Source organism: Mercenaria mercenaria, chromosome 3 (genome assembly GCF_021730395.1).
Source record: "Mercenaria mercenaria strain notata chromosome 3, MADL_Memer_1, whole genome shotgun sequence".
Classification (NCBI taxonomy): domain Eukaryota; kingdom Metazoa; phylum Mollusca; class Bivalvia; order Venerida; family Veneridae; genus Mercenaria; species Mercenaria mercenaria.
Window position 1 is genome coordinate 69,033,565 of NC_069363.1, and position 13,623 is coordinate 69,047,187.

The 13,623-nt window shown below is 37.7% G+C and overlaps 1 protein-coding gene across 8 annotated transcripts in view; it reads left to right on the plus strand.

The window, feature by feature from the left end:
- The window catches only part of LOC123524461 (mediator of RNA polymerase II transcription subunit 23-like), a 299,330-nt gene that overhangs the window by 103,374 nt on the left and 182,333 nt on the right, over positions 1–13,623 (plus strand). For 4 of the 8 annotated variants that reach the window (XM_045302672.2, XM_053538843.1, XM_053538845.1 and 1 more), the window contains one exon: positions 9,026–9,130. The exons of the other annotated variants lie outside the window; for them this stretch is intronic. In XM_045302672.2, the coding sequence (XP_045158607.1) occupies positions 9,026–9,130 (105 nt within the window). The remainder of the gene's footprint in view (positions 1–9,025; positions 9,131–13,623) is intronic. 8 annotated transcript variants of the gene reach the window in all.

Sequence of the window (13,623 nt, forward strand, 5' to 3'; positions counted from 1 at the left end):
AAATATAGTTCTCTTTTTTATTTATTTATACGATTTTAATCTTAAAATGTTATTTTTTCCTTAAATAAACAGATTGTGTCACTTTTTTCGACTGGAATTCAAATATTTAAAACTTCGGTAAAGTGATGACATTATATTTTTACGGAAATTAAACATTTTATTTTTTCAAGAAAATATACCCTGGCCCAGATAAAATAAGAAAAACATCTTGATAAGAACAGATACAAATCAGTTTCTGCTGTAATAAATTAACTAATACGTTGGTTTATCATTGACTCGAAACGATTTGGGTATTGTTTAAATACTTAAGGAGAAATTTGCATTTAAAATATAGGCTAGAAGCACATGATAGTGTCCGAAGTCCTTGTCTGCTTCCCCTGGCTGGCTGCTTAACACAGGTTAGACTGTAATCAAACTTGCACAAAACTTGTGTCACCATAAGATCTCGGTTCCTTTCTTGAACCGGCCAGATCCCATAATGGGTTCCAGAGTTATGGCTCCTGAAAGGGCCAAAATTAGCTATTTTGACCTTGTCTGCACAATAGAAGCTTCATTTATGATTTGATTTTAACCAAACTTGCACACAACTTGTATCACCACAAGATCTTGCTTCCTTTCTTGAACTGGCCAGATTCCTTCATGGGCTTCAGAGTTATGGCCCCTTAAAGGTCCAAAATTGGCTATTTTGGCTTTTGCAGACATAGAGACTTCATTTTTGGTTTGACTTGATACAAACTTCCAAAATATCTTCAACAACAATAAATCTTGGATTCCATGACAAATCAGATCCAATCGTAGGTTCCAGAGTTGTTTTATATCTGATTACCTCCCCTGATTGTGGTCAAAATGGATTTATATCAGTAAGTACTTATAGGACTTGTTTGAAATTTCATTATTGTCATTAGTTGGACTGAGCCAATCTTCTTTTGTTCACTTACAATTACTTTTAATTACTTCCTTTTTACTTTACTATAAATAGCTTATTTTTAGTAACTTTTTTATTATTGGCCGTAGGGAAAAAATGAGACCACTTTTCTGTGGTTTCATTTATGATTTTATTTTAACCAAACTTGCACACAACTTGTATCACCAGAAGATCCTTTCTTGAACTGGCCAGATCCCATCATGGGTTCCAGAGTTATGGCCCCTGAAAGGGCCAGAATTAGCTATTTTGACCTTGTCTGCACAATAGCATCTTTATTTATGATTTGATTTTTACCAAACTTGCACACAAGTTGTATCAACGTAAGATCTTGGTTCCTTTCTTGAACTGGCCAGATTCCGTTATGGGTTCCAGAGTGATGGCTCATGAAAGGGCCAGATATAGCTATTTTGACCTTGTCTGCACAATAGCAGCTTCATTTATGATTTGAATTTAATCAGACTTGCACAAAACTTGTGTCACCATAAGATCTCGGTCCCTTTCTTGAACTGGCCAGATCCCTTTATGGGTTTCAGAGTTATGGCTCCTGAAAGGGCCAAAATTAGCTATTTTGACCTTGTCTGCACAATAGCAGCTTTATTTATGATTTGATTTTAACCAAACTTACACACAACTTGTATCACCACAAGAGCTTGGTTCTTTACTTGAACTGGCCAGATTCCTTCATAGGTTCCAGAGTTATGGCTCCTTAAAGGTCCAGAATTTGCTATTTTGGCTTGATGGACTGATTTTATGTCAAATTACCTCCCTTTATTTCAAATTAAAAGGTATATCTCCATAACTAATGAAGATACTGATCTGAAATTGCATTTATGTCAACAGATGGACTTCGACAATCAGTAAAGATACATATTGACTGAATTTATGACAAATTACCTCCATTTATTTTTTATTAGCTCACCTGTCATATAGTGACAAGGTGAGCTTTTGTGATCACCCTTCGTCCGTCGTCCGTGCGTCCGTCCGTACGTCCGTGCGTCCGTCAACAATTTCTTGTCTGCACGATAGTGGTTTCATTCATGATTTTATTTTAACCAAACTTGCACACAACTTGTATCACCATAAGATCTCGGTTCCTTTCTTGAACTGGCCAGTTCCCATGATGGGTTCCAGAGTTATGGCCCCTGAAAGGGCCAAAATCAGCTATTTTGACCTTGTCTGCACAATAGCAGCTTTATTTATGATTTGATTTTTACCAAACTGGCACACAATTTGTATCACTATAAGATCTTGGTTCTTTTCTTGAACTGGCCAGATTCCGTTATGGGTTCCAGAGTTACGGCCCCTGAAAAGGCCAGAATTAGCTATTTTGACCTTCTCTGCAGAATAGCAGCTTCATTTATGATTTTATTTTAATCAAACTTGCACACAACTTGTATCACTATAAGACCTTGGTTCCTTTCTTGAACTGGCTAGATTCCATTAAAGGTTCCAGAGTTATGGCCCCTGAAAGGGCCAGAATTAGGTATTTTGACCTTGTCTGCACAATAGCAGCTTCATTTATGATTTGAATTTAATCAAACTTGCACAAAACTTGTGTTGCCATAAGATCTCAGTTCCTTTGTTGAACCGGCCAGATCCCTTAATGGGTTCCAGAGTTATGGCCCCTGAAAGGGCCAAAATTAGCTATTTTGACCTTGTCTGCACAATAGCAACTTCATTTATGATTTGATTTGAACCAAACTTGCACACAACTTTTATCACCACAAGATCTTTGTTCCTTTCTTGAACTGGCCAGATTCCATCATGGGTTCCAGAGTTATGGCCCCTTAAAGGTCCAAAATTGGCTATTTTGGCTTTTGCAGCGATATAGAGACCTCATTTATGGTTTTATTTAATACAAACTTCCAAAATATGTTCAACAACAATAAATCTTGGATTCCATGACAAATCAGATCCAATTGTAGGTTCCAGAGTTATTTTATATCTGATTACCTCCCCTGATTGTGGTCAAAATGGATTTATATCAGTAAGTACTTATAGGACTTGTTTGAAATTTCATTATTGTCATTAGTTGGACTGAGCCAATCAGGGTAGATAACTATGGACTGATTTTATGTCAAATTACCTCCCTTTATTTCAAATTAAAATGGGTATATCTCCGTAACTAATGAAGATACTGATCTGAAATTTCATTTATGTCAACAGATTTATTTGGCAGATCCTTCTTTTATACATTTTCTTTTTAATTACATCCCTTTTACATTACTATAAATAGCTTATTTTTAGTAACTTTTTAGCTCACCTGTCACAAAGTGACAAGGTGAGCTTTTGTGATTGCGCGGTGTCCGTCGTCCGTGCGTGCGTCCGTCCGTCTGTAAACTTCTGCTTGTGACCACTCTAGAGGTCACATTTTTCATGGGATCTTCATGAAAGTTGGTCAGAATGTTCATCTTGATGATATCTAGGTCAAGTTCGAAACTGGGTCATGTGCCTTCAAAAACTAGGTCAGTAGGTCTAAAAATAGAAAAACCTTGTGACCTCTCTAGAGGCCATATATTTCACAAGATTTTCATAAAAATTGGTCAGAATGTTCACCTTGATGATATCTAGGTCAAGTTCGAAACTGGGTCACGTGCCTTCAAAAACTAGGTCAGTAGGTCAAATAATAGAAAAACCTTGTGACCTCTCTTAAGGCCATATTTTTCATGGGATCTGTATGAAAGTTGGTCTGAATGTTCGTATTGATGATATCTAGGTCAAGTTCGAAACTGGGTCACGTGCGGTCAAAAACTAGGTCAGTAGGTCTAAAAATAGAAAAACCTTGTGACCTCTCTAGAGGCCATATAGTTCATGAGATCTTCATGAAAATTGGTCAGAATGTTCACCTTGATGATATCTAGGTCAAGTTTGAAAGTGGGTCACGTGCCATCAAAAAGTAGGTCAGTAGGTCAAATAATAGAAAAACCTTGTGACCTCTCTAGAGGCCATATTTTTTATGGGATCTGTATGAAGGTTGGTCTGAATGTTTATCTTGATGATATCTAGGTCAAGTTCGAAAGTGGGTCACATGCCTTCAAAAACTAGGTCAGTAGGTCAAATAATAGAAAAACCTTGTGACCTATCTAAAGGCCATATTTTTCATGGGATCTGTGTGAGAAATGGTCTGAATGTTCATTTTGATGATATCTAGGTCAAGTTCGAAACAAGGTCATGTGCGGTCAAAAACTAGGTCAGTAGGTCTAAAAATAGAAAAACCTTGTTACCTCTCTAGAGGCCATACTTGTGAATGGATCTCCATAAAAATTGGTCAGAATGTTCACCTTAATGATATCTTGGTCAGATTTGAAACTGGGTCACATGCCTTAAAAAACTAGGTCAGTAGGTCAAATAGTAAAAAAAACCTTGTGACCTCTCTAGAGGCCATACTTTTCATGGGATCTGTGTGAAAGTTGGTCTGAATGTTCATCTTGATGATATCTAGGTCAAGTTTGAAACTGGGTCAACTGCGGTCAAAAACTAGGACAGTAGGTCTAAAATTATTAAAATCTTTTGACTTCTGTAGAGGCCATATTTTTCAATGGATCTTCATGAAAATTGATCTGAATGTTAACCTTGATGATATCTAGGTCAATTTCGAAACTGGGTCACGTGCGGTCAAAAACTAGGCCAGTAGGTATAAAACTAGAGAAACCTTGTGACCTCTCTAGAGGCCATATTTTTCATGAGATCTTCATGAAAATTAGTGAGAATGTTCACCTTGATGATATCTAGGTAGAGTTCAAAACAGGGTCACGTACCTTCGAAAACTAGGTCAATAGGTCAAATAATAGAAAAACCTTGTGACCTCTCTAGAGACCATATTTTTCAATGGAACTTCATGAAAATTGGTCAGAATTTTTATCTTGATAATATCTAGGTCAGGTTCAAGACTGGGTCACATGGGCTCAAAAACTAGGTCACTATGTCAAATAATAGAAAAAACGACGTCGTACTCAAAACTGGGTCATGTGGGAAGAGGTGAGCGATTCAGGACCATCATGGTCCTCTTGTTTTATTATTGGCTGTAGGGAAAAACAGAGACCACTTTTCTGTGGTACAACATGGATGATACCTGCAATTTTTAGGTGTATTTTGACATATCTGTACCTTGTAAGATTTTTTTTTTCTTTTTGGTTAAATTTCTTTCCTTTGTTGTTCCTGTCCTTTGGACTTAGATATTTTTTCTGAGGACCTTCTTGTCCTCAAGTGCAATGATAACAGGTGAGCGATATAGGGCCATGATGGCCCTCTTGTATAAATGAATACACCTCTAAGCAGCTTCTAATGAGATTGGTTTGAAATATTATTTATGTCTTCCATGGTAAGAAATAGTCATATTACGTAACTCTTGATTGAACATTTATTGATATGGGCCTTTTATTTTTGATCTTTCGGTTTACGGAACCGCTGCTCAAAAAAACGTGTTTTCAGAAAAAAAATAAAATTGGAAAAACGTGATTTTTTTATTTCCTCCCCTATGACATGAAAGCTTGCAGAAGAAAAAATGCATCGCGTATTCCAAAAAGAAAAAAAAAGTCTCGTTCTTCGAATATCCGTCACAGCGAACGAGTCAAATCAACATTAGGAATTCCTATAATTCTATTTTTAAACTTCATATCTTATGCATGACGTAAACATCCAATTAAAATTTCCGATATATACTGCGCCCAATCAGCCTGCTTGTTACGCAATTTACGAAACTTTTAAAAATGGCTGCGCCCAGGCTGTATTATTTCCAAAGTTTTGAAGTAATTTTAATGAAAATGCAAGAACGTTCAAAGTTGCGATGTAGTGCTTTCCTGAAAAAATGGCCAATTGTCAGTGATATGCAGTCTGTATTTAGTATACAACTACGTTTATGGTAACTGTCGTTCCAATAGCGCAATGCTTATTATGGTGATTCTATGCACCGCTTATTACGCGAACTTGAAAGCATTTTTTCCCGAAAAATATCATTTAAATACACAATGATGACAGTACTTTTGTTTGATGATATAAACTGGTACAGGGGACATTAAAACTGTGTAATTGTAAGGCCCGGTAAGCAAACGTTTAGCCTGTACAGCTTTTTGGCGTACGGTAACCTATTTGTTTAAAAGTTATGAATTACGTATTTTTAATGAAATTATTGTACGTTATATATTAACATCAGATCAATGTTGATTATAGATGTAATTACTGTCTTTTCCAATGTTGTTGTGCAGTAGATGTGGCAAGACAAATATTGACTAACAGAATTTTCAAAGATCATTGCAAAGATGAACTGTTGTATTACATTAGGCCTAGTCCTGGCTTCCAAAACTCTAAATGCCGCTTTTTATACGCCCGTTTGAAAAACGGGACGTATTATGGGAACGCCCCTGGCGGGCGGGCGGGCGGGCGGCGTCCACAGACCTTGTCCGGAGCATATCTTCTACATGCATGAAGGGATTTTGATGAAACTTGGCACAGTTGTTCACCATCATGAGACGGAGTGTCTGCGCAAGAACCAGGTCCCTAGGTCTAAGGTCAAGGTCACACTTAGAGGTCAAAGGTCAAATTCAAGAATGACTTTGTCCGGAGCATATCTTCTTCATGCATAGAGGGATTTTGATGAAAGTTGGCAAAATTGTTCATCATCATGAGAAGGAATGTCATGCGCAAGAACCAGGTCCCTAGGTCTAAGGTCAAGGTCACACTTAGAGGTCAAAGGATACAAGAATGAAAACCTTGTCCGGAGCATTTCTTCTTCATGCATAGAGGGATTTTGATATAACTTGGCACAAATGTTCACCACCACGAGACGTAGTGTCATGCACAAGAACCAGGTCCCTAGGTCTAAGGTCAAGGTCACACTTAGAGGCCAAAGGTCAGATACAAGAATGACTTTGTCCGAAGCATTTCTTCTTCATGCATGGAGGGATTTTGATGTAACTTGACACAATTATACATCATCATGAGACGAAGTGTCATGTGCAGTTCCTTTCTTTAGAATTACTTCCCTTTGTTGTTACTATAAATAGCTTATATTGTAAGTTTTTCATTACTAGTCGTAGGGAAAAATCGAGACCACTTTTCTGTAGTACAACATGCATGCTACATCCAACTTTGAGGTGTATTTTGACCAGTCTCTACCTGGTAAAGATTTTTGTGAGGACTTACCTTTTTTTTTTTTTTTTTTTTTTTTTTTTTTTTTTTTTTTTTTTTTTTAAGATTAACTTCCCTTAGTTGTTACTATAAATAACTTAAATTGTAACTTTTTTATAATTGAGCGTAGGGAAAAACCAAGACCACTTTTCTGTGCTACAACATAGATGTTACTTTCCAATTTTAGGTGTATTTTAAGGTATCTCTACCTGGTAAGGAGTTTTTTTGTGAACTAAGAAAAACAAAACACTTAGTTATTACAAAAATTATCACAAAATTAAAATTCCATTTGCAAATACAGGTGCTAGAGTAAAGAAATTTGCTGCGACGGGCGTATATTGTGACATTCTTGCACTCTTGTTTATATTTTGTTTTTTCATAGTTGCGGCTTTTCCAAATCCAGTATATAAACCGAGAGCGCTGAAGTATCTTACGCTATATTAGGCCTGTTCATAAAATAAATTAACAAATACCAAGAAAACCATATGAGGAAAGGCAAGACTTCAGTTAACAGACATAGGCTAGGTGTCTGTTTACCAGATGGCTAGACACTTCCTATTCCTAACACTTAAAAAGATAATTGCTTATTAGGCACAGTGCAGTGTATGTTGTCATATAGCTGTACTCCTAAGTTTCAGACTGGGTCCATAAACAGCCAAGATGCTTGAAAGCTGCTGAGTGTAAAATCATATATCCATGGGTTTAAGATCTGACAGTGTTGTTCAAATGTGGGGAATATTAGATTCTTCCATCTGTTGTTTTAACAGAAGGTATTAATTTCAGTCAGTGTTTAACATATGACTTCTATGGCTCCAATCATTTAGTTTGTGAGAATATATGCAGTTTTTATGTATAGTACAGTCCTTTCAAGAAAAATGTTACAGCTACCTGCCCAGCTGTATATTAATGTAATTTCACAGAAATACCAAGACAAAATTTTTTCTCAAGCTGCTATGACAAGCCCCAAGGCTCATTTTTAATCAAATATAACCAAGGTCACAGGTATATTTGCAGGAAAAATCATCAAAAGTGGGAAAGAAGATTATAACATGCAGCCTGTGTAATGTTATGTAGAATTTACCCATATTCCTTTCAAAGGTCCGTGTCCTACGGAAAAAAAAAATTCTGATTCTGTTTTTTTAATTTTATTTTTTTTTCCCTCCTCCTACGACCATGTGTCATCCTGGCGGTTCGTAAACCAAAAAATAAAAAAATAATGGCCATGAATACTTTACTAATATATTGTTGTATAGGCTTGTACTCTGTATCTTCTACATGCATATACCAGTGAATGATTACCTCCCCTGATTTTAATAAAAATGGATTTATCTCGGTAAATATTTATAGAACTCATTTGAAATTTCATTATTGTCTTTAGTTGGAATGAGGCAATCAGGGTAGATAGCTATGGACTGATTTTATATCAAATTGCCTCGCTTTGTTTCAAATTAAAATGGGTGTGTCTCAGTAACCAATGAAGATACTGGTTTGAAATGTCATTTGTGCCATCAGATGGACTCGGCCAATCAGGGTAGATAACTTTTGACTGAATTTATGACAAATTAACTCTCTTTATTTTATGTAAATGAATATCTCGGCAGCATCTAGTGAGATTGGTTTTAAATGTTATTTAAGTCTTCCAGGGTAAGGAATAATGCAGCATTTTAGCCTAGGACCCTCAAACTTGGTATGGAAATTGGCCCTGACTAGGTCAAAAGGGACAATTACAAGAAAATGTTTATCCTGATGATATTTGATGTATATGCCTATGTGCTCTATGTCAAAACTTGATCATATCATTTTGAGCAATGGTACTCAGGTGAGCGATACAGGGCCATCATGGCCCTCTTGTAGTAAATTCTTATATTCAGTATATATTCTTGATTTATATGAAACATCCTGAAACTGACCACGTTTGGACCGTCTTTGAAAGTGAAAGTCATCTAGAGACTGATGTCAATCTGTAATTTTCAGGTGGTAGCTTACATTTTGGACCGCAATGTTTGTTTGTTACCAAGCTACTTGGCTGTTAATGAAATTACTAAGATGAGCCCAGAGGTGAAAAACTGGCCCCATTGGGTAAGTAACTAACTCTTGTTTAGATCAGTGGAGCCCAAGGGGGTGATCATTTGCCAAGTTTCACAGGAACTTTTTTAGTCCCCTACTGGTGGAAAACCAGTTTTGGGGACTATAGGATTGCGCTTTTCCATCTGTCATTCCATCTGCAATTTTGTGTCCGGTCCATAACTCTGTCATTCATCAAGGGATTTTAATATTACTTGGCACAAATGTTCTCCATGATGAGTCAATGTGTTATGTGCAAAACCTGGACCCCAGGCTTAAAGGTCAAGTTCATAATTGAAAGTCAGTGTCAACAGGGCTTTTTTCCTGTCTGGTCCATAGTTCTGCCATCGGTGAAGGGATTTTAATATTTCTTGGCCCATTAATGTACCCCATCATAAGACAATGTGTCATGCTTAACTGTCCGATCTATAACTTTGTGATGCAAAACAGGATTTAAATATCAGTTTGCACAAATATTCCCCAGGATGAGACAATGTGTCATGCTGAAAACCCGGACCCTTAGCTGAAAGGTCAAGGTCACACATGGAAGTCAAAGGCCAAAAAGGCTTTTTTCCTGTCCGGACTGTAACTCAGCAAATTGGCACAAATGTTCCCCATGATAAGATGATGTGTTATGCACAACACCCAGACCCCTAACTCAAAAGTCAAGGTCACACTTGGAGGTCAAAGATTGATAGTGTTTTTTGCCCCCCTACCCCCACCCCCAGTGAGTGCTGGGGGCATATAGCTCTTGTCCGTCGGCTTCCGTCCTTCTGAGAATGTTGTGTCGCGCCTAGCTCCAAAAATATTTGACATAGAGTCACAAAACTTTACAGGAATGTTGGTCAGCAAGTGTAGTTGCGCACCTGGGGTTTAGCGTCCGGATTCATTCAGTCATGTAGGAGTTATGGCCCCTGACTTTGTAAAAATTGGTCATTTTAGTGTTGTGTCGCGCCTAGCTCCAATAGTATTTGACGTAGAGTCACAAAACTTCACAGGAATGTTGGTCAGCATGTCTAGTTATGCACCTGGGGTTTCACGTCCGGATTCATTCAGTTGTGTAGGAGTTATGGCCCCTGACTTAGTAAAAATTTGGTCATTTTAATGTTGTGTCGCGCGTAGCTCCAAAAGTATTTGACATAGAGTCACCAAAGTTTACAGGAATGTTGGTCAGCATGTGCAGTTATGCACCTGGGGTTTCGCGTCCGGATTCATTCAGTCCTGTAGGAGTTATGGCCCCTGACTTAGTTAAAAATTGGTCATTTTAATGTTTTGTCGCGCGTAGGTCCGAAAGTATTTGACCTAGAGTCACCAAAATTTACAGGAATGTTGATCAGCATGTGCAGTTGTGCACCTGGGGTTTCGCGTCCGGATTCATTGAGTCGTGAAGGAGTTATGGCCCCTGACTTAGTTAAAAATTGGTCATTTTAATGTTTTGTCGCGCGTAGGTCCAAAAGTATTTGACCTAGAGTCACCAAAATTTACAGGAATGTTGGTCAGCATGTGCAGTTGTGCACCTGGGGTTTCGCATCCGGATTCATTCAGTATTGTAGGAGTTATGGCCCCTGACCTAGGAATAAATTGTCATTTTAATGTTTTGTCGTGCGTAGTACCAAAAATATTTTACCTACAGTCATTATTTCACTACACAAGACCAGACTTCTTGTCCAGACTTACTAAAGAACAGAACGTTTGTGAAACATGTATGTTAAAATGTACTTGTCCTAGAATCATAAAACATTAGAGGATTGTTTTTTAGCCTATGAAGTGTTCTCTTTAGGATTTTACTCAGCTAGGCTAGAGTTATGGCCAACTAAGTGAAAAATACACATAAGGTTCTTAAAAGTTTGTGTTGCAAACATCTTAAAGATTGTTTAACCCAAGTCATTAAACCACGTTACAGTGGCAGGAGTGGGGGCACCTGTGTCCTATGGACACACATCTAGTTTCCTGTATGATCAATAACTCTGTCATCCATGAAGAGATTTTAATGTTACTTAGCACAAATGTTTTCCATAATGAGACAACTTGTCTTTTAATGTTACTTGATGCAAATGTTCACCATAATGAGACAATGTGTCATGTGCAATACCCAGACCCCTAGTGCAAATGTCAAAGTCACATCTGAAGGTCAGTCAACATTGATTTTTAGCTCGACTATTCAAAGAGTAGGTAGAGCTATTGAACTCACCCGTGCGTCAGCCTTCGCGTTGGCGTCTTTGTCGGCGTCAGAGTCCTGATTTGGTGAAGCTTTTGTATGTAAGCTGGTATCTCAGTAACCACTTGTGGGAATGGATTGAAACTTAACACACTTATTCACTATGATAAACTGACTTACACTGCACAGGTTCCATAACTCTGTTTTGTTTTTTTGCAAAATTATGCCCCGTTTTTGACTTAAAATTTTTGGTAAAGGTTTTATATGTAAGCTGATATCTCAGTACCCACTGATGGAAATGGATTGAAACTTCACACACTTGTTCACTGTCATGATCTGACATGCAGTGCACAGGTTCCATAACCCTGTTTTGCAATTTTATAAAATTTTGCCCCTTTTTGTGCCCCCTCCCCCCAATGAGTGGTGGGGGCATATAGATTTGGTCTTGTCTGTGCATCCGTCCGTCCGTCCGAAGTTCATGACGTGCCTAGCTCAAAAGTATTTCATATAAATTGATGAAACCTTGCATGAGTCTTTATCATGATATGAACTTGCACACCTTCTATTTTTTGTCTGGCTCCGCCCCCTATTTTTAGAGGTATGGCCCATGAAATAGTCAAAAATGCACATTTTCACCTTGTGACGTGCCTAGCTCAAAAAGTTTGTGATATAGATTCATGAAACCTTGCTTGTGTCTTAATTGTGATATGAACTTGTGCACCTCCTATTTTTCGTTTGGTTCTGCCCCCTTTTTTCAGAGTTATGGCCCCTGTAATAGTCAAAAATGCACATTTTCATCTTGTGACGCGCCTAGCTCAAAAGTATTTTATATAAATTGATTAAACCTTGCATGAGTCTTTATCATGATATGAACTTGTGCACCTGCTATTTTTCGTCTGGCTTCGCCCCCTATTTTCAGAGTTATGGCCCCTGAAATAGTCCAAAATGCACATTTTCACCTTGTGACACGCCTAGCTCAAAAAGTATTTGATATAGATTCATGAAACCTTGCATGAGTCTTGATCATGATATGAACTTGAGCACCTCCTATTTTATCATTTGGGTCCGTCCCCTATTTTCAGAGTTATGGCCCCTGAAATAGTCAAAAGTGCACATTTTCACCTTGTGACGCACCTAGCTGAAAAAGTATGATATATAAATGGTTGAAAACTTGCATAAGTCTTTATCATGATATAAACTTGCACACTTCTTTTTTTTGGCTGGCTCCACCACCAATTTTTAAAGTTATGGCCCCAGAAATAGTAAAAAAATGCACTTTCACCTAATCATGTGCCTAGCTCAAAAAGTATTTGATGTAAATTCATGGAACCTTGCTTGAGTCTTTATCATGATGTGACCTTGCACATTTTGCATTCTTCTTGAGAATCTTAGCGCTTATTACAGAGTTATGGCCCTTGATATAGACAAAATAGTGGATTTTTTGTTTGTGATGCTCATAGCTCAAAAAGTATATGGCCTATAATAATGAATCCTTTTCATAAAATGTTTGTTGAGGCTTTACCCCATTAAGACTGTAAACATTTGAATTATTGCCCTTTATTTGTGACAAATGTACCAGTGGGGGGCACACCCTGTGTCCTGCAGACACATTCTAGTTTGACTTGAATATTCATTCATTTGACAAGACTGTTGAATATGTAGAGGACTTCAATAAGCCTACTGGCTTCCAGTCCAATCAAAAATTGATGTATTAACTTATTATTCAAAATGTACATATTTGGAAATAAAATATGTTTAAACCAAGACTGTTGAATAGTTGAGTGTTGCTGTCCTCCCACAGCTCTTGTTTCCTGTACAGTCTGTAAAATATTTTTATACACCCAAAGGGATGTATTATGTTATATTCCAGGTGTCCCTCCGTCTATTAGCAATTTCGTGTCCGCTCTGTAACATTTGAACCCGTTGAAGAATTTCAAAGAAACTTGATTCAATTGTTCACCACATCTGGACGACGTGCAGAGCCCATGTTCTGGATGGCTCGCTTAAGGTCAAAGTCACACTTAGGGGTCAAAGGTCATATGAGTTTGTTTCATGTCCGCTCTGTAACTCTTGAACTGCTTGAAGGATTTTAAACAAACTTGGCACAAATGTTCACCACATCGACGTGCAGAGCGCATGTTTCGGATGGCTGGCTTCAAGGTCAAGGTCATACTAAGGGGTCAAAGCTCTGTAACTCTGGAACCCCTTGAAGGATTTCAAAGAAACTTGGCTCAAATCTTGGGTCAAAAACTAGATCACTAGGTCAAATAAAAGAAAAACCTTGTGTATGCGATAGAGGCTGTATTTCTACCAAACTTTGTCAGAATGATGTATTAGTACCAAAGTTGTG